A 21,337-nucleotide genomic window follows, 5' to 3' on the forward strand; every position below is an offset into this window, starting at 1 on the left:
CTGAGAGTTATTCATCTTTTTATTACCTCTCGGTTAGATTGTTGTATTTCTTTCTACGTTGTTGTAGAGCAGTCATCTCTTCGTTGCCTTGTACCTGTAAAAAGAAGGCGGGGTCACAGAACACCTGTTCTGGCCTCTCTTCAGTGGCTTCGTGTCGGTTTCAGGATCAAGATTTTATTGCTTGTGTTAAATATGTTAAATGGGCTGGTGAAACCTTACTTAGCAGAAGTCCTGCAGCATCATGGTCTTTGTGGTGGAACAGCTGTGGAACAGCCCACCTCAATGCTGAAGACTGTACCCTCCTCATTGGTATTCGAGCTGGTCTTGACAGCTGGACTTCTATTATTGAGTAATAACTCTAAATTTCTGTTTTACTGTTGTTGTTATTCTTTATTCTTATTTGTTATTTACTTTTAGATTCATATTTTAAGTTAACTGTGGTTGTTTTAAATGTGTTAAACAATGAAACTTTGACTTGACTATTCTTAATGAAAATGGTTGAAGTGTACTCCTGTCTGTCCTTTTCAGATGATGTGTAAAAGTTTGTACTCTGAAAGCTGCTCCTGCATCATTAATGAGCTCATGCTCATGCAGAATTTTAATACGGACTGTGTGTATCCAAGAGCATTAAGCTTCTGTGTCCACTGGGCATCTCCTTACAAACAAATGCTAAACAGATGCTGAAGGGAACTGCTGTGCGTGACTGTTGTTGTTGCTAAGCAACTCCTCCAAATCCACTTGAAACGTGGCATTCTTTGGCTGAAGGTTGTAGTATCTTTAACCTCAAGTGTTACAACATGCTAATCACTGGCAGGATGGTGCAACAGGGTTCACAACAGCACTACTGTGCTGTGAGAAGGGCTTCCCTGTGGACTCAGAGTTGTATTATGATTTAGAAACGACTGTTACAGGAAACCAGCCTTTTACAATGATGCCATGTTTTAAATATAATCTCATACGCTCAGGCACAAGCTGGAAGTAGACATATAGTCTGGATGAACGTCACTATGTGTGAGCGAGAACACTGAGTCTCCTGCAGCCAGTGAAAAAAACACCGTTATCTGCTGCTGTACAAGCGCAGGTCTTTTGAAAACTTATTTTCTTTGATCAGCTGGAGTTGCCTGAAGTTTTGTGAAGTGCTGCAGTGTGTGTCGGCTGGTTGGCTCATTTGCTGGTGGTGGAGTAGGTGCTCCACCTTGCTAACATTGGTCTCAGGTGATGGCGTGTGAATTGTGTTCGTCTTGCAGAGATAATTGTTAAGCTATTAAATTCTAAATGAGCCCAAACGTTTGCCTTCTTTGCTGATGAAGATCACACCACCACCTCTCTGATGAGTTCAGCCGCCTTTGTCCTTCTGTTAACACGATGTTCTCAGCTATACACAGAAATGTCTTAATATTTTTGATTCTATCGATCAGGTCAGAATTTCACAAGAATTTGTGTTGTTTTAATTCTTACTGTGCGTGAATTGACTTTTTTCTCTCTTCCCAAATAAACGAGAGACAGAATAAAAGACAGGAGCCATTAAGACCATATTTTGTCTATAAAAAAGCATCAGTGAAACTGACTCAAAGGTTTTGTGAGTATTACACGGTTGAAAGCTGAGGTGAACGAGGAACTCTGACGGTCTTAAAGGAGAAGTTCTTGGGCAGAATCAAACCCGGGAAATTCGGCAGATACACGGTATCTTAAGATAGCAATCCCCGTCCTCACACTCGGACTAATGTTTAAATATTAGAGAATCTCAGTGCGCACTTATTCCTGGCTGGGCTCGACCCAGAACAGCAGAAACGCCTTCCGGGCAAGTCAGTGGTCGATATCAGATCCACCTCAACTGTGTTCACCAAACTCTATGTTGTCATATTTCTGAGATGAGTTTCCCAAAAACAGCTCCGCCTCCACTGCAGCCTGCGTTATATAACGGTTCTGATGCACAGAGGCCTCCTGTGCATCACAGATACCAACATGGAGGCACGCTGACACTGTCCTTGTGCTTCCAGTTATTTATGCATGTTTGGTCACCTGCATGCATATACGAGGTGTGTGTGTGTATACAGTCTGTATATATATGTGAATGCCAATGTACCAACCGTATCCCATGCATACAGTATAGCTGTATGTAATGCACTATATGTGTGTGTGTTTTTGTCTGCTTATCTTGCCATTCTGCCCCCCAAAGCCTGCTGCTGAGGGCCTGCAGGGTGAATTACAGAACAAGCTATAGGATGTGTGTTCCACTGTGTGTGTGTGTGTGTGTGTGTGCGCGTGTGTGTGTTCACCTGTTTGTGTAGTTGCTGTCCTGTCTCAGTTGAATCACCGAGCTGTTGACCTGTTGCAGTCTAATGTGCTGCCTTTGTTCTCAGAGAAGCCTTCAGATCTAGAAGCAGCTGAGGAGTCTGTGAAACTGTATTCAGGGTTCATTCGATGGTGACCGTGTTATTATGTGCAGGAAAAATGTGATTAAAACAGTTATAGAGCTGAAATCTCTCTCAAAAATCTTTAAGTAGTTAAACATTTAGTTAAGTTAAAAAAGTGACAAATATTTCCAGAGTTCAAGTTGAGACTTTTAATATCAAACCAGGAGTCTAAAACCCAGATATTCAGGGTACCACGATACAAACAGGAGAAAAACTGCAACTCCTCTGATCTGAGAAGCTGGAGCCAGAGATTTTGTGTGTTTTTGACAGATTGATCATATCAAAACTGTTGCAGATTAATTCTCTTTAAACTAATGATAGATATGTGAGTAAAGCAGGATGCACTCCATCATATCAAAGCTGATGTAGACCGTTTGAGATCAAATGATGGATGGACTGTGGCAAAAAGAAATGTCTTTCTTCTGTGTGAAGGGTTAAAAGTAGTAAAAGAGTTTGACCCTTAACAGTTAAATTAATAAGGCTTGATTTGTTTTAAATCTGGAAAAATCCCACGATCCTGTAGTTGAGCTGGTTAAAAAGGCAAAAACACGACTGCAACTTCTGAATTCAGGTTTCTCTCTTTCTCTGCCTCGTTAACTCCACATTAAACACACTTCATTCAAGCTTGACAGACACAAAACTCACAACTTTGTTCATCTCCCTGCTGTTCCCACAGCCAGCAGCTCTGGTTTGGTTGATGTAAACAGATTTAGTTTAGTTGTGGAAATGTTCTGGTTTTCCTGCTGCTTCACTCCTTTCAGAGGCCGCTCGCTCGTTCTTCACAAACACACTCAGCCAATCATCAACAGCTGATATATTCATCCAATCACCCGCCATTATTCACTCTTTGTCATAGAAGACACGACGTCCATGTTTGCGTCCTCTGTGTCCAAACCCTCTGCTCAGAGCCAGAAGGTCAGGGGTTTGTGTGTTCTCACTAAACGTCCAAATGTCTGCAGGGGGGGTGGACGGGCCGCTGGGGATGTGTTTGTTGGTATGAGCTCAGTGACAGACTGTGATCTGTTCAGTGTTTCTCTGCCTCCTGGCCAATATATGCTGGCATGAGCTCCAGCCCTCTCTGTGGGCGTAAATAGGAATAATCTGGTAGAACAAGGAGCTCGTTCACCTTAACCGTGTTGGATTGTGAGTGATTGTTGGAACGGCCTCGTGGCGCCAGAGAACGGCGGCTCACTCAGCTCAATCGAACGACATGACTGTAGCGTGCCGAACAGCAGGTGGATCTGACCCCCCCGTCTCTCTGTGTCTGCTTCAGAAACACAAAGTGGATCTGTTCTACAAGGTTCGCCACGTCATGATGGAGCTGATCGACCTGAGGAGGCAGCTCCTGTCCGGCCACCTGACGCAGGACCAGAGCCGAGACGTCAAGAGACACATCACCGTCCGGCTGGACTGGGGCAACGAGTGAGAATACGAGCACACACACACACTCAGGCAGTTTTCATACACACACATATTTCAGTGTGGTATTCTGTAGGTCCAAACATGATCCCAGACTGGACCCTTATCATGGTTTCTATAAGTCTATCGTAAAGATGTTTTTCACTGATTCTGTTCTTTATCAGCATGTTTCCAACACGTCTTATGATGTGTTTGATTCTAAACACCTTCAGTGAATTTACGATAAAGTATTTTTGTATACTACTACATGTTAATAGACTTATTGACATGAAGCATGTTCTGCTGAAGAAGAACACAAACGTCCCACACATGGATGTGTTGATGTTTGAAGACGATCTGAACTCTAAATCAGTGCTACAGACGGCAGATCCGCGGCCTCCTCCGACACCCACTCAGGGCAAATAAAAGCATGATTGGAGGCAGGTGGGTGAAGCTGCGCAGCAGGTTGGAAAATCTCACAGGAGAAAGGAATAGTTCAGTGCTGGTAGTGATGTTAAACTATACAGTATATATACTTAATGTGTACAAGCTGAGGGTACTGGTCCTGTAAACAGATATTTGAGCCAAGCAGTGACAAACATTAACAAGAACTGACTGAGCTAACAAACATTTGAAGCCACAGCGGGGCCAAAACCAAGCTAACGAGGGGCTGCTTATCTCATCCAGCTGATCACCGCTAATTCAGTCCCCGGCTGAGAGAGAAGAGGAGCGACGTGTCACATAGAAACGAGCAGCGGCCGAGGCAGCGGCGTCAGCTCATAAAGCTGATTCACACTGAAAGGCAGCGTGGAGGGAAAACAAGCTCGGCCGTTTCTTCTTCTGTTGTGGACGCCTTGTTTTACATTTTGTTAAATTGTTTGCACTCCTCTCATCACTGTAGAGATTAGTGGTTGTATTAATCAATCAAATAGTCAATCAAAGGAAAATTAATCCACAATTATTTTAATTCTTGGTTAATCATTTGAGCGTGCGTGTTCTATGAGGAGCAAAGACACTATGATCAACCAATTCATCAAGAAAATCATCCTCAGAAGCAACACTTTGATACACACATAACTCATTTTTATAGAAACAAGGGGAGCTGTTACAGAGGAAACGAGGAGTCACTGCAGAGTAAAATGTAATGAATAAAACCCTCCGTTCTTAAACTTTATCAGCCAGTGAATGATAAGCTTCCTCCGCCTCTGAAGCCAAATATACAGGCCATCCTCTGCCACCAAGAACACAGAAACAGACATTTAACTTCTCACTGGCAGGAAAAGAAACCGTTCACTGCGATTATTCTGCCCCGTGTCTTTAAGAGCAAGGTCACCGACCTGCAGGTGAGAGATGTGCTCGTGGAGAATGAACAGAAAGTAATCCTGAGGAACAAAACCCCCGGAGGCCACATCTGAAATGACTTCAATACTGTGTGTGTGTGTGTGTGTGTGTGTGTGTGTGTGTGTGTGTGTGTGTGTGTGTGTGTGTGTGTGTGTGTGTGTGTCTTTATCGGAGATAGTGTACAAGGTTTGTGTGAAGGTTATAAAAGACACTGATGTTTTCTCCCCTCTCTGTCTCTCTCTCTGTTCCTTGATGTCTCTCGCTCTCTCTCTCTCCCCCTGTCTCACTCTCTCCCCCTCCCCCTCCCCCTTTCAGACACCTGGGTCTGGACTTGGTGCCAAGAAAGGAGTTTGAGATGGTGGATGAAGACCAGATAAGCGTGTCAGATCTTTATAAGATGGTGAGACCTTGATGCAGTGCAGGTAGACTCAGCTGTTGGCAGCTGGATTACATCACCATTATGAGTCCAGTGTAAGATACACACAAACACAAAACCCTCACAACTTTGCTCCCTCACTTCTTTATAAAGCTGTTTTAAAGTTCATTCAAAGGACACACCTTTAAAAAGAAGCAAAGTTAATGATGAATCCATCTCTTTCTGATTAGAGTTACAGCTGCCCCGTGCTAACAGATGTTTTATGAAACATTTTATCCCTCCTCACTCCTCTTTATCAGCAAAGATGGATGGATGACACACTGTAGGTAGCAGCTTCTCACTGTTTCTGCTTAGAGTGAAATCGAATCAGCTGCAGCTGATCGAAACGTCACTTCGGTTTAAGATGAAATGAAAAGTTTGCCCTCTGGTTGATGTGTCTCTGCCGCTGGACTCTGGATCCACACAAAGATTGTTTGAGAGTGAAAAGATGCATCACTCTGCAACACCTCTGTGTGTTTGTGTAGTTCAGCAGAGGAACGATCAGCTGATCCCAGTTCAACTTTGATTGATTTCAGGTCATTATTTTAATCTGATCAGCTTCATAGTTCTGAATCAGCAGCTTTGATATGTGGAGTCAGCAGTTCAGGAGGCTCCAGCTCAGCGTGTCACATACATTTCATTCACATACTCAGGCTGTGAACATTAATCAGACAGCAACTAAAAACCGCTTCTACCTTCTGAGAGAACAAAACCTGATCAGACATCTTTGAGCTATTTTAGCCTTTAATTACTTTCACATGTTGAAAGTTAAACATAATTTGGGTTCAGTAGGTGGACATACTTGATGCTGTGTTTGAATCTGATAATTAAATGTGATGAAACTTTAGTTTCACCTTTAGTTTTGATGTGTGGCAGGTTTATCATTTTACAGACAACTGAAACATGTGATGATCAGTAATCAGGTCAGAACAGCAACAATTAAACTATACGAAGCGGAGAGATGATGCTCAGCCTCATCACCTTCCTCACATATTTTCCTCCTCATCCTCTTCATCCCCTCCTGCTGTCGTTTTTTCTTTTTGTTCATGTGTAAAATACCAAGCACTCATAACTGCGCGCTGCAGATGAAGAATATGACTTCATCACACATTGATCGCACCCTGTGAGGAGATTCTTATGTTTCTGTATAAAATAAAGGCCAATCGAGCTTCTAATGTTTTAACTTTGTCACATTCGGAGGTTTCCAGTGCGGTCGCAGTCCATCAGGGAACTTCTTTAATGCTTCGTCCCACAACAACATGCTGTTGTTCACAATTTTGGCAGCTATTTGAGCTCTTATGCTGCATTTGAGTCCAGCAAGAAATATCAGAAATGCAAGCTGACACACATGAACGATCTAAAAAAAGAGTAAATGTCAGAGATCCTTTGTGTCGTCACTAAACTCCTGACGTGTGACGTGTTTATGCACTGACGTTACCGTCTGATGGTCAGTGAGGATTTTTTTAATCAGTTCAGTTTGGATGGATACTCTGTGCGTCACATTTCCACTTCTGTTTTAAGACATGTTGAATGGAAGCGGAGCTGCCTCATGTCGGTGTGAGCTGCTGCAGCGTGAGGAGTATTCTTAGTTGTTCATGGTCTCTTAGTAATACTTGATGTTCTGTGTTCTTTCATCAGTCCTGCTTTAAATAGCTGAGCTGTACCAGTCAAACGCTGTAGTCGTGGTGATTCCCCCTTTGTTCCGTTGCCTAGAGACTGATGTGGAGACGGGGTGAGAGGAAGAGGAAGAAAGAGGAATAAGAGAGAGGGAAAGTGGTAAAGTTGATAGATGGTAGGATGAAAGGTGGCGTAGAGCTGACGTGCAACAGGGAAGAAACACTAGAAACATCGACGGAGGCACGTTCACTGACGAGAAAAACGAGAACAAATCGAGTTCCACAGAGAAAAGACGAGTATCACATTCTCATTCAAATGCTTCCCCGCTGCTAAATTGTTTATTTTCTGTAATGGAAACGACTGTTTCCTTGTGTTCCCGTCTCTTAGATTTGACCAAGAAAAGGTCAAGACAAAGAAAACACGAGCTAAGATCAAATTAAACTTCCTTTCGTTTGTGTGGTGAATTTACATAAATGCAGCAGCAGCAGAAGATGCTAGAACACAAAATAAGCAATAAGAAAGTTTCCATAATAATACAGTCGGAAAAACAATCAATGCAACATAAATGACTGTGAGCATAAAACTGAGAAGAGCATGTATTTGATCCCAATAATACAAATGTCAGTATGTGTATATTTATAACATCAGATCACGGATATCAATAGGGATCGATAGATAATATAGTAAAAGCATTGATAGTGTTATTAAAAGGCTATCCACTGACCATTAACATGTGCAGTAAATGGAGACCCTCCAGCAGCAGGTATGTCCACAGTAGAACATCCATAATGTACAAACACGTGTCGTATTTGCTTGATCCAGCTGTCATGAAGACAACACTGATGATATCATTCTCACACCAGCCGAACACGATGAAGCAGCAAAACATCTCTGATTGGTTTCCAATCAGAGCAAATGTGAACGTGGCCGCAGGCTGGTGTTAATTCTCCGCTCAGGTTGGAATATTCGCAGATGTTTTGCATTCGACAGTCATTACTTCAATTCATCAAACAGGTTTACGGTTCTCGCTCCCTCTCCTCTCATACAGCCACTCAGAGATGTGGGGAGACAAGTCGGAGTAATGAGTCTCTGGGGCGTTTAAGCATTTTCATCACCCGAGGAAGAGAATGAAGAGAACAGAATGGAGTACAATAGAGCCGAGCATAGAGGATAACAGAGCTGGAGGAGATCAGAGGAGGGAAGGAGAGGGATGGAGAGGAGAGGAGACAAGGAGAGGAAATGAGGAGAGAAGACAAGACAAGGAAAGAAAGAGAGGACACAAAGAGGAGAGGAGATGAAACAATAGACAGAGAGAGGAGACAAGAAGAGGAAATGAGGAGAGGAGACAAGGGGAGGAAATGAGGAGAGAAGACAAGATGAGGAAAGAAAGAGAGGACACAAAGAGGAGAGGAGATGAAACAATAGAGAGAGGAGACAAGAAGAGGAAATGAGGAGAAGAGAGGACACGGAGAGAGGAGGGCATGAAACAAGAAGAGCCAAGGAGAGAGGAGACAAGGAAAGGAAATGAGGAGAGGAGACCAGAGGAGAGAAGATTAGACGAGGAGACAATAAGATGAATTGAGGAGAGGAGAAGACACAGAAAGAGGAGGACATGAAACAAGAATAGACAAGGAGAGAAGGAGAGGGAGACTAGGAGAGGAAATGGGCAAAGGAAAGGAGAGGAAATCAGGAGAGGAGACAAGACAAGGAAAGCAAGAGAGGACACAAAGAGGAGGAGATGAAACAAGATTAGACAAGGAAAAAGGAGAGGAAGGGAGGACAGGACACAGAGAGAGGAGGGCATGAACCAAGAATAGAAAAGGAGAGAGGAGACAAGAAGAGGACATGAGCAGTAGAGAAGAGAGGAGATGAAACAAGAGAAAATAAAGAAAGGAGAGGAAACACCAATAGAGGAGCAAAGAGGAAGCAAGGAGAAGAACACTAGGAGACAAGGAGAGTAAACAAGGAGAGGAAAGGATAAAAAACAAGGAGAAGAGAGGAGATGATAAGAAAGGGGAGGAAACATGAGGAGAGGAACCAAAACACACAGAAGAGAGGAAATGAGGAGCGAGGTGAGGTGACAAGGAGAGGAGACAAGAGTAGAAAAAATGAGAGGAGATGAGGAGTGAAGATGATAGCTAACACCTGATGATGTTTTGTGTTGCTCTCTTCCACAGCATCTGTCCAGCAGACACAGTGTACAGCAGAGTACCACACAGGTAACACAGGATACTGCAGTAAAGACTGTGTAATACTGTACATGTCAAGTATTACAGGAAAGAATTACATATATTACTTTTTATCATTAATACTTCAGTAAACATTTGAATGCAGGTCTGGACAGTATGTTATTAAAGTGTTGCCCAAATTTCAGCCAGGCAGCTCAAACCGAGTCCTAAAAAAGGTTTTATATACATGATTTATACAAACGGTAAAATTTAGCTTTTTACTGCCTTTTACTATTCAAAACATATGAAAATATTCATGAAATAATTAATGTCGAGTGTTTTATTTAGTGGCCTAAGTTAACAACTGAAGTCTATGACAGTACGTTCTGTGATGCTTTTACACACAGTGAAGTGTTAGTTGTAAAATGTGACAATAAAAAGACGACTTTCATTAAATATACTCACTCGGCCAGAAGCTGCGACATCCAGCGTCGCCTCCTGCGTCCACACAGCCGTCAGGTTTCTTTATTATGTACATGATGGTGCTTAGAACTACTATCAATAAATGAGATCTTGTTCCAGAGTTGATATGTTCGTTTATTATTCATGTTAAATTTCTCTACAGGACTGATGTGCTCAAATGCGGCCACATAAAATCATCAGTTTTCCAGTAATTCTTGTTTTGTGGTGGATTTCCAGGGCGACGGCACCCGGCAGCGACACGGCGAGCCCTGCAGAGTTCCAGTCCCACACCACCTCCTGGTCAACCTGAAGAGCTTCACTTACAACAGCATCGGAGAGGACACTGACATATTCTTCTCCCTCTATGACCTGAGAGAGGGGAAGGCCATCAGGTGGAAACACACACACACACGCTGCTACAGATCATGTGGGCAGAACTCTTTAGTCCAGTTTGGTTTCTGTTGGCATGTTTTGGCTTTTCTTTGACTTTCTCTCAGCTGGTTTTCATGGATTTGCTGGTGTGACTGTAAAGTAGGAAAGCAGCAGTCAACAGACTAAATAATCTCAAGCTTAAACATCTGGAGAAGTGTTTCACATAGATGATAGAATAGTAAAGAAGATTTGATATGTGTAAACATGCAGTTCATGCAGACCGCAGTCAGTATGTGTGTGTGTGTGTGTGTGTGTTTAACAGATGTGTATCTGCTTTAATATCTTTTCTCCTGTTCAAATCTGCTTTATTGGCATGATCACAGTTAAACCAGCAGTGATTGATGACACATGCCATCACCTGTTGAGCTGATGCCATGATCTTGTTATCATACAGTCACTTATTTCCACATCCAGCAGTAACAAAGAAACATTATTGTTCGTTTGTGTGACCTGATGGATGTCAGGCAGGTATTTACTCTGTTTTTGGTCTCCACCACCTCTCTCTCTCTCTCTGTCTTCCTGTCTCTGTCTCTCTCTCTCTCTGTGTGTGTGTCTCTCTCTCTCTGTCTTCCTGTCTCTGTCTCTCTCTAGCTCATACCTGACATTTTACCTTCATAATGTGGAACAAATGGTGGCAAGTGGCCACACAGAGCTGCTGTGAATAATACATGACCCCCCCGCTGTAATGATTGCTCATCAATTATGCATTAGTGGAGTCATCACAATGCTAACAGATACTACAGCTAATGCTGTCGTAGTACGTGTGTGTGTGTGTGTGTGTGCGTGTGTGTCTGTGTGTGTGTGTGTGTTGGAAGTTATAAATGTGTAGCAGAGTGCAGTTCAGTGTAGGGTCAATGAGAAAATTATACACAGATTTTGATGTGTAACTGTGTGTGTGTGTGTGTGTGTGTGTGTGTGTGTGTGTGTGTGTGTGTGTGTGTGTGTGTGTGTGTGTGTGTTATAGAGAGAGAAGAAATTGGTCCCTACAGGAAACAAACAACAAACACTCCCTCATCTTTTTGTTCATTTTTCTTCTGTTTCTTCTCAAACGAGCTAGAGGCATTGTCCTCTCATAACACACACACACACACACACACACACACACACCATGCACCCACACACACACATACATGTACACACACACACCACAAATACACTTGACCTTGGCAGCCGGTTTTCAATGTCTAGTCTGACTCAGCTTTAGAGTGTAATGACAAGACCTGCTCCTCTGAGACTCCCAGATGGGAGGAGAGAGGACAGGAGAGGAGAAAAGAGAGGGAAGGAGAGAAAAGAGAGGAGAGGAGAAAAGAGAGGGGACCAGAAGAGAGAAAAGAGAGGGGAGGAGAAAAGAGAGGGGAGGTGAAAAGAGAGGGAAGGAGTGAAAAGAGAGGAGAGGAGAAAAGAGAGGGGAGGTGAAAAGAGAGGGAAGGAGTGAAAAGAGAGGGGAGGAGAGGAGAAAAGAGAGGGGACCAGAGGAGAGAAAGGTGAGGGGAGGAGAGAAAAGAGAGGGAACCAGAGGATAGAAAAGAGAGGTGGGGAGTGAAAAGAGAGGGGACCAGAGGAGAGGAGAAAAGAGAGGGGAGGAGAAAAGAGAGGGGACCAGAAGAGAGAGAAGAGAGGAGAGGAGAGGAGAGGAGAGGAGGAACTCATGGCTGACAGGAGGTTTCCAAAAATCCTCCAGCTATTGAGATTTAATTCACCCATTGAGACTGTTTCCCCTCAGAGCTGCTCCGCCTGCAAGAATTATTTGTGCAACTAAACCTCCAACCTGTGTGTGTGTGTGTGTGTGTGTGTGTGTGTGTGCGTGTGCATGTGCGTGCAAGAGTATCTGTGCCTGCATGTGCATGTGTGTTTGTTTCAGTGTGTGTGTGTCTCTATATGAGTGTGCATATATTTGTGTGCGTGTGCGTGTGTGTGCGTCAGTATGCCCTCCTCTTGTTGTGTGTCCGGTGAGCACGGTGGTCCCTCAGGTGAGGCTGCGATGGAGGCGGAGTTGTGTGGTGTGGTTGATCTCAGGTGTTGCTCTGGTCTCCTTCACTGTGTCTTTGTGAGGAAGCTGAAACCTTCCACAGATATTTGTCTCGTGTTTCCTCTTCCCACTCCTGTTTTGTCTGATGTGACACTCTCGCTGCTGGATTTAGCGTTTCGACGTAGTTTGAGTTCATTCTAAGTTGGTGGTAAATCTTTGGTCAGGAGGCTGAAATGCTCTGTTAGCTCAAGGCTGCTAACTGAGGCTATCCAGGGCCTAACAGTGGAAGTTTGTTCTCTCTTGGTCTGAACCTACACTGAAATGATGTGTGGCCCTCAGAAGACCCTCATTAAGATTAGTTAAGTTATTTTATATTTGAAGATGCCCCCTTTGAGACACACATATAAGAAACCACATGACACTCATGGTCCGGATGCCTCCTCCGTCAGCTGGTCTTTCCCTGCAGCCGCCTGGTTTCTCCAGCAGGATTTAGCGGTGATCTTCCTCTGTGAGTCGAGACTTTTCCACAGCAGCTCTCTGTGTTCTGTCACCGGCCTTTAAAATCTCATCTCTACAAGGTGTGACACACAGCAGCGTCAGCTCCCTTCTTCTTTTAACCGTGGTGTTGTTCATCACTGAAACATGAATCCTTCTGTCTTCCATGATGTTACACTGATCACAGGAGTGAAGTCGGGCCATTGTTGCATGTTCTTTGTGATCATGGCAACCCTGGAAAAATCCTGTAAATCTATGAGAGATGTAGTGAAGGGAAGTGTTGGCGCAGCATACTCAGCTGTGATATAATGCAGTAAAAAGGTTAAATTTAAAGGCCTTTAATCTGAAACTGAGTCTCATAGAACTAATAGAGAATAATCACCATATATTTGTATAGCCCAGTATCACATATGAGGGCTAAATAAATGCTGGTAATCTTATCAGTTATGGGTTGTCTGGGTAGTGTAAGTGACCAGGTTATAGATTTCTTACAGTTTTCTACTCATCACCCTCACTGGAATAATTAAGAAATATCAGTAGGCCTTGAAATTTCAGCCACCAAAAAAGTCAATGTTCAAAATTAAACGGATTGTGTTTGCATAGCCCAACGTTACGTACGCTGTGTCAGTGGGATTTACAGGCTTTCCTGTTTCCTAACTGAGCTTCTTTTAAGTTCCATTAAAAGACTGAGAAAAAGTCATTAAAAGCCTCCGTACGTCGGGGGATTGCCTCTGATCCCACTGCTGCAGGTGCAAAGCAAGCTGTAGGTGTGAAAATGACAATTACAAAAGCTGTAGGAGAGTATTTATGTCCAAGCATTTATGATAGACTGTGCTGTAGGTGGATTGTGGGTGACAGTGGGGGGGTCAGTGGACGGGACACTGTGGAGGATCTGTGTGATGCATAATGTCAATGAGGTTTCTGGTTTGAATCCTGTCATCAGGGGGAAAACCTGGGCAGAGGCTCCTCCTGAGTGCTCGCTGCAGGGCTTCTGCTCAGTGGCTGAAGGATGCGTTTGATCCGGGCGCCTTCACGCGTGTGAATTTTAATAACGTGTGTGTTTGGACAAGTTGGACTGATAAATAAAGGCTGAGAAGCGGCCTTCGTACCGACCGTGTGTGAGAGCGGAGGCTCTGCTGCAGATGTGGTACATTAACAGGATGAATGGCAATGGTGTGGAAATGATCGGTTCATATGTATTTCCACAAGAGTGTGTGTGTGCTTACTGTATGTACACATGACAGAGTGCATCCATGCCATCTACTGAACGTGTGTGTGTGTACATGTGCACGTGTGTATACACGTATGTTTGAACATGTTTCTATCAAGCAGAACATTTTCTGATTGAATATCCATCCATCCATTATCTATCCATCCATCCATTATCTATACACCGCTGAATCCTTTGGAGCCTATCCCAGCCGTCTCTCGGGCGAAGGCAGGGGACACCCTGGGCAGGTCGCCTACCACAGGGCTACACATACAGACAAACAACCACACGCTCATTCACACCTATGGACAATTTAGAGTTATCAATTAACCTAAACATGTTTTTGGACTGTGGGAGGAAGCCGGAGAACCCGGTGAGAACCCACGCTGCACAGGGAGAACATGCAAATTCCACACAGAAAGACCCCAGGCGGGATCGAACCGGGGATCTTCTAGCTGTGAGGCGACGCTGCTAACCACCGAGCCACCGTGCAGCCCCTGATTGAATATGGAAAACAACAAACTCCTCTCACACACACACACACACACACACACACACACACACACACACACACACACACCCACACACACACACACACAAACACACACACACACACACACACACACACACACACCCACACACACACACACACACACACACACACACACACACAACACACACACACACACACACACACACACACACACACACACACACACACAGTCCTACTGTTTGGGGAGAAACACACATTTATTCTCTCTTGTTGTATTTGTTTGTTTGGGCCGCGGTATCTCTGGGGGATTAGAATAAATTGGTGAGTTTAGAGAGTCGGACATGGTGTGTGTTGTGGGGATTTGTCGCTCCTCATGTTGTTTGCAGGGAATTGTTCAAATATTAGCAACAACCTGAGAGTTGTTTTCATTGTGTGGGAGTGTATCCTGAATAATAAAGACTATATGAGGAGCTGTTTCTCTATAATGAGATACAGTTTTTTCCAGACTCAATCCTGCAAAGTGACACAGAATTGTGACAAATTCGAGTAGTTTGGAAATGATAGAAGGCGAGACACGGTTTATGAAATGCTCGTGTTATTATAGGATAAAGACGAAGTTCAGGTAGTGGAATATGTGTAGTGACTGTATTACTGTAGACCAGTTGTTCTCCAGCAAATGAATGAGCTGGAAGCAGTCAGCAGAAAGCACACTTTGTTCAAACATTTGTTATTTTAATATGACTAAATGAATTAAAATAAACTAAACACTCTGTGGCTTTGTTCCTCTGCGTGCACCCGTGTTTAATTATCACACACAGTAATTCTAATCTCACCCTGAAACCTGAACGAGGAACAGTTTCCTCACCTCAACTCTCGCTTTGAAGGATTGTTGAGTCGGGACTGAATCTCAGTGTCCAGCTGTGGATCAACACTCAGTTCATGTTACACCTGACACCTGAAGCGCTGTGACTTAGATAGAGGAACAGATAGCGATGGGTGGAGAGCGAGAGAGTGGAGGTTCACATCAGATGAGTAAGTCCTGCGAGGGGAGGGTCTTCTGCTGACCGCTAACTTGCTCCACCGCAGAGCGAGCACACATTTCCTGCCTCGCACTCGTGGCTCATCGGCAGGTTGTAGTGAACGAGGAGGCTCGTAAACCGGAGCGAGCGAGTGAGCTCAGGTACGCGGCTGCTGTGCTTGTGCAGCATTATTGACTCAAACTGAATGTGTGCAGCAGCAGCAGGGATGGGGGTGAGCCTGTTACAGCAGCGGCGTCACACGGAGTCATGGTGGCAGAGCGTGCGAGTGAAAGATCCAGCTGATCCATGATGAAGTCAAACATGATGGATTTTACTTACGAGCAGCAAGAACTTCAGCTGTCAACGAGAGCTGAGAAAGGAGGATGAGTGATGGACACTGAGTTCATCTCCTCTGTTTTCAGACGCGTCTTCCTCACAACCGGGTGCTGTTGTGTGTGAATCAACACTGAAAATCAGCGAATGTCAGCGGATTAGTTTCTGCTGCTCCGTCTGCTCAGAGTCACTTCTGATTGGAGGAATCTCATAATGTGACTGAGGCTTAACCGCATTAATGTCAAACACACCGTTATTGAATAAAAGCATGTCGGCTTAGTCATTTTCCCCTGGAAGAGTTCGGGTTAAAGAACAGAGTCGCTGACACCAGCAGACAATATTTTGCTGTTCCCTGAAGCGAAAAAGGCTGAGAGACGCTGCTTGAGAGTTTGCTCGCTGCCGGTACTCCGGGGGGAGGAGAGAGGAGGCATGAGGAGAAATCTGAAAAGAGTTTTATCTCTCAGAAATCCCCCGAGGAGATTCAGCGAGGGCACCAGGGGTAAAATGTCAGAGGATGGAGGCGAGTCTCTTCACCTCAGAGGGCTGAGCAGGTGGAGGTCACAGCCATTTCTAAAACCACTATAATGATATTTGGTTGATACGCTGAACTTTTAATTAGATTATTATTAGTGTGAAATTTCTACGTAGCTTTATTTCCCTCCACACAATGAAAGAATGAAAAGTGTGAGATTCTCAAATTCACGTCATAACTTCAGAGCTAACTTACAATCATAACTGGAACTTTGTGAGGTAAAAAACTGAATCTGGGGTCTCCTCATGTGTGTCAGAGACCCCCAACACCCTCCGCTTGTCAGTTTGTCTAAGGTCAAAGGTCAGTTCAGGGAGTCTCACACACTGACAGTAAACCTCTGTTGTTCTGTTTGTGGCTTTCAGTGAGAAGTTCATGGTCAGACTGAACAAGAACGGAGGACCGAAGAATCCAGAGAAGGTGGACAGGCTGTGTGCCCTGTTCACGGTAACACACACACACACACACACACACACACACACACACACACACACACATCACATGTAGAACCTGCTCATAATGCAGATGTTTATTGTAGTTTCGGAGAGAACATTTGGAGAACTGGGAGGGAGAATATGAATGTAAGGCTGCGCTGCCCCCTGTTGTTCTGTTGTAGAATCGTCCTGGAGAAGAAGCAGCTTCACAGGCTCATTTCTGTGTTTTTATGTGGCCTTTTGGACAGAAACTCCTCCAGTTTGCTCAGACGGTATCAGGATATTAGGAGTGCTTCAGCAATTATAGAAAACCAATTCAAGCCAATATTTTTTAATGACTAAAACATCCCAAATGTAAGACACACTCCAGGTTTGTGTGAGGCTGAGCACTAAGAACATAAAACACATACATACATGACAATACAGGAAGCGATGTGAAGAGACAATAACAAACACGGCAGTCTGAAGCTCCTGTTGTTCAGGGTTTACGACCACAAACCAGCTCCCTACTGTATCTAATAAAGGCACAAAACAATAATAAGACTTTAAAAGGCAGAAATCATCAGAGCTGCATCTCAGCTGTGTGTTTTTCTGTCTCTCTGCAGGACCTGAGCAACAAAGACATGAAGAGAGATCTCTACATCATCTCCCAGGTCATCAGAACAGGTGAGGCTGTATGAATGTGCTGAGTGAACGCGATCCTCGTCTGTGTCCGGCGCGTCTCACTCACACACACTTCCTGTCGCAGGTCGCATGCTGCTCAATGACAGTAAGAAGGGTCCTCCGCATGTCCAGTACCGCCGACCTTACGGCTGTGCCGTCCTGGCCATGAGCGACGTGCTGCAAACCATCTCAGAGCTCAAAGAGGAGAAAGACTTTGTCCTTAAAGTCTACACGTAGGTGGCAGCACACACAGAATATCAGCACACACATACAGTGCAGCAAATTTACCATAAATTCAGAACTGAACACACCAGGATTTATGATTTCTCAGACACAGTAATCAGTAATCAGGTCCCAAGGTGTTATATGACAAAGCTTATAATAATATTTTAGTCATATGTCATATAATAAGATATTACACTGAGTATGTTTATTCACTCGATTGCTATTCTTTTGTTTTCATACAAAACTATTGAGAGCTGCTCAATAGCTCAATCACTGCTGAAGTGTTTCTACTGCTAGCTTTACATACCGTCACTGAGATGCTGTTCAAACACACACACACACAGAAACACACACACACACACACAGCTCTATAGTGACATTTTAGAAAAATGTGGTGAATAAATGAATGAATGAGAAAGAGTCAGATTCAATACAGGAGGGTGACATAGAATATCTTTTCACTATATCTTTACTCTCATTCTTTTTGCCTTCTTAACCACCGACCTTTTCCTTTCTCTCTTCCCTTTGTCTGTTTATTCTTTACCATGGCATTAAACCCCCCCCTCTCTGACATTCAATTATGTAAAGGAGAGGGAGAGAGAGAGAGAGAGAGAGAGAGAGAGAGAGAGAGAGAGAGAGAGAGAGAGCTTCAGACAGCCACTTCACTGTTTTGTCACAGAGTCGTCTCTGCAGTCTTATAGCGCCATCAGCACTCTGCCATTCACTAACACACACGCACACACACACACGCACACACACACACGCACACACACACACGCACACACACACACACAGTGGATGGCAGACATTAGGGAATCCCCTTTGGCTAAAACTTCTGAAGACTTGCCTGCAGGAGCCCCACAGTTCTCACAGTCACAACATGATGCAACTGTGACTGCGTGTGTGTGTGTGTGTGTGTGTGTGTGTGTGTGTGTGTGTGAGCGAGCGTGCGTGCGTGCGTGCGTGCGTGTGCGTGTGTGCGTGTTTCGTGGCTCACAGCAACCTCAGCTGAACTCCTGAGGACGCTTCATGCTTCATGGGTGGTTACACATCCTGTCTGTGTGCCTCAGGCCTCCAGCTTCTCGAACCTCTCGTGATGTCGATGTGACTGAAAACAGTAAAATGTTTCCGACATCATACGACAGCTCAGCCAGCAACAAAATACCAACAACCACCTCAGCAATCGGCCGGTAGCTCCGCTGCACGGAGGAGCGGCGGTGCCGTCATCTGTGTTGCTTTAGCTGCTGTAATATGAACTGAATGCACTTCATTGCATTCTCCTCAACATGAAGCCCGAATCGACCTTTTAATGCTTTTTGTTATTTGTTTGAATAATGACAAAAAACTTTTTTTAATTTCAGAATATACCAGTGTGGAGTAAAACGAACACACAGTCGGGTTAACCGAGCCTCTCTCACATGTTTTTATTTCTGCTCATATAAACATGTTCTGGTTAATAACACCTGACATTTGTTGTTATTCCTCAGGTGCAACAACGAGACCGAGTGGTACCAGATCCACGAGAACATCATCCGCAAGTCCAGCACCAAATACACAGCTCCCAGCACCAACTACGGTGTGTGTGTGTGTGTGTGTGTGTGCGTGTGTGCGTGTGTGTGTGTGTGTGTGTGTTGGTCTGCTGGACAACAAACCGAACCCAAAACTGATCAAATGCTTTTGTTTTAGATGAAAAAGTTCTTGAACCATTTTCATGTTGAGTGAGAGTTATTGTGTCTTCAGGTTGTCTGTCTGTCCATCTGTTCATGATACCTGAGGAACACCTTCAGGGGATTTCTTCAAATTTGGCACAAATGTCCACTTTGACTCAGTGATGAACTGCTGAAATTTTGGTGGTCAGAGGTCAAAGGTCACTCTGACCTCACAAAACGTAATTGTGACCATTCACTCACGAATTATGATAAAATTTCACACAAATGCCTCAGAAGATAAAATGATGAAGTGATGACATTTTATATCCATCAGGTCAAAGGTCAGCTTCACTGTGACATGATGATGTGCAGAAACTCTTATATGTCCGTTATTCAGCAGCAGAACTCAGGAGCAGAAGGCAGATTGTGACCATATTTCACATTTGGTCAGATAATCTTGGGCGTCCACCTTGAAACTTCACTGATTGTAAAGATCTTCTGAGCTGCAGGTTCAACATGTGTGAAGCCTCCTGCAGCTTCTCTGCAGCAACGGCCATGTTTGAAGCTCTGTAGCCCACAAGCTGATTAGTTGTCCTGATATTGATCTTCAGGTGATTGTTGTTGCTCCATGTGATGAAGCTCTCTGTCAGTCCTCTGGACCAACAGCCTCTAAGTGAAGACAGCATGTTTCTCTCTGGACATTATTCACTGTAATCAGACATGTCAATACAACGAGAACTTCCATTTCACCAGCAAATACACTGAGTACCTTTAATTAAACTCCTTCAGAGTCTTCACTGCAGATATTATATGAGTCTGGACAGACGTGGAGGTAAATGCAACTTGGCTGGCTTTAGGGGGAAAACAACCAGGAGGAGGCAATTGTAGTTATTTTAAAGATGGTCGCCTGTAGTTATGATACATTACTAAACATCACTTACTTCAAGTTTACCCTAAAACATAAGGAAGTGTTGTCTCCATAGTGACATGACATTAATAACACTGCCTGTAATAAAACATGTAAACAGTTTGTTTGCTGTAGGTGCGTCTGCTTCGTTTTTCTCCTCCATGTTTGAAAGTCACCTTATCAACTCTGTGAAAGCACACAGCTCAGAGGTTTGTCCAGCAGCATCAGTGACTTGTGTTTCTGCATCAGTCAGTCACACACACACACACACACACACAAATCAACTGTTTTCATAGACACTAATAAACTTGAGCTCATAAAGTCAGTTAGAAAACAAACTCAAAGCTCCCCGCAGCGACTCGTGCAGTCTGAGACGTCACGTCAGCCGTCAGCTGGAAAATCATGTTAATGGGTGTGACTGCAGGGACCCTCAGCCTCCTCTCGTTAAACTCCGTGAACTCCTGTGGTCCCGGAAGTTCGTCTTTTAGAGATGCAGCTGCAGTTTAAGGTCTTCCTGAAAGGAGGTTTTCATGCACGCTTTTCAATGTAGTTGTTCTCACTTTTAGCTGTTCAGTATGTTTATTTCAGTAATATCAAGCTGAAATCTGCCTTTATTTTTTGTTTTTTGAAATGTGTTTGACGCGATAAACACGGCTGCATTCAGCAGACACTGAAGTGTGTTGATCTCTGTATCTGTTCCTCCTCTTCCTCCCCTTCCTGTCCATCTCTCCCTCCGTCCTGCAGGTCTGATCATCTCTCTGCAGCTCCTGAGGGGCGACATGGAGCAGGTCCGCAGAGAAAACCCGCTCATTTTCAGCAGGGGGGTGGCTAACACTCGCAAACTGGGCTTCCCTGATGTCATCATGCCAGGTGAGTCGGCCACATGTGCCCAATCACAGCACGACGAGGTGTTCAGTTCATTTTTTATGACATGAATTAGACAACAGAATCAGCTATATTATTATAGGAAATGTTAGATGAGTTAATTATTATTCTAAACATTTAAAGCTTTGCTTAGATGTAAGAATAGATGTATGAATAGGTGAGTCGAGTCGAGTTCAGACTGTAAGAAAGCTCAGGTGACCCCTGCAGCTCGGTGGTAAACACAGAACAAGTACACAAAAATGTACAAGGACCAGACCACAGAGCAGCAAACTCACA

General features: G+C 44.1%; 1 protein-coding gene across 1 annotated transcript in view; it reads left to right on the forward strand.

Moving 5' to 3' along the window:
* The window catches only part of LOC121611979 (dedicator of cytokinesis protein 3-like), a 97,132-nt gene that overhangs the window by 49,974 nt on the left and 25,821 nt on the right, over window positions 1-21,337 (forward strand). The window contains exons 6-14 of the mRNA XM_041944727.1: window positions 3,691-3,839; window positions 5,472-5,556; window positions 9,366-9,407; window positions 10,056-10,210; window positions 16,664-16,745; window positions 17,338-17,398; window positions 17,481-17,628; window positions 19,108-19,196; window positions 20,921-21,046. Coding sequence (XP_041800661.1) covers window positions 3,691-3,839; window positions 5,472-5,556; window positions 9,366-9,407; window positions 10,056-10,210; window positions 16,664-16,745; window positions 17,338-17,398; window positions 17,481-17,628; window positions 19,108-19,196; window positions 20,921-21,046 — 937 coding nt within the window. The remainder of the gene's footprint in view (window positions 1-3,690; window positions 3,840-5,471; window positions 5,557-9,365; window positions 9,408-10,055; window positions 10,211-16,663; window positions 16,746-17,337; window positions 17,399-17,480; window positions 17,629-19,107; window positions 19,197-20,920; window positions 21,047-21,337) is intronic.

Source organism: Chelmon rostratus, chromosome 2 (genome assembly GCF_017976325.1).
Source record: "Chelmon rostratus isolate fCheRos1 chromosome 2, fCheRos1.pri, whole genome shotgun sequence".
NCBI lineage: Eukaryota > Metazoa > Chordata > Actinopteri > Chaetodontiformes > Chaetodontidae > Chelmon > Chelmon rostratus.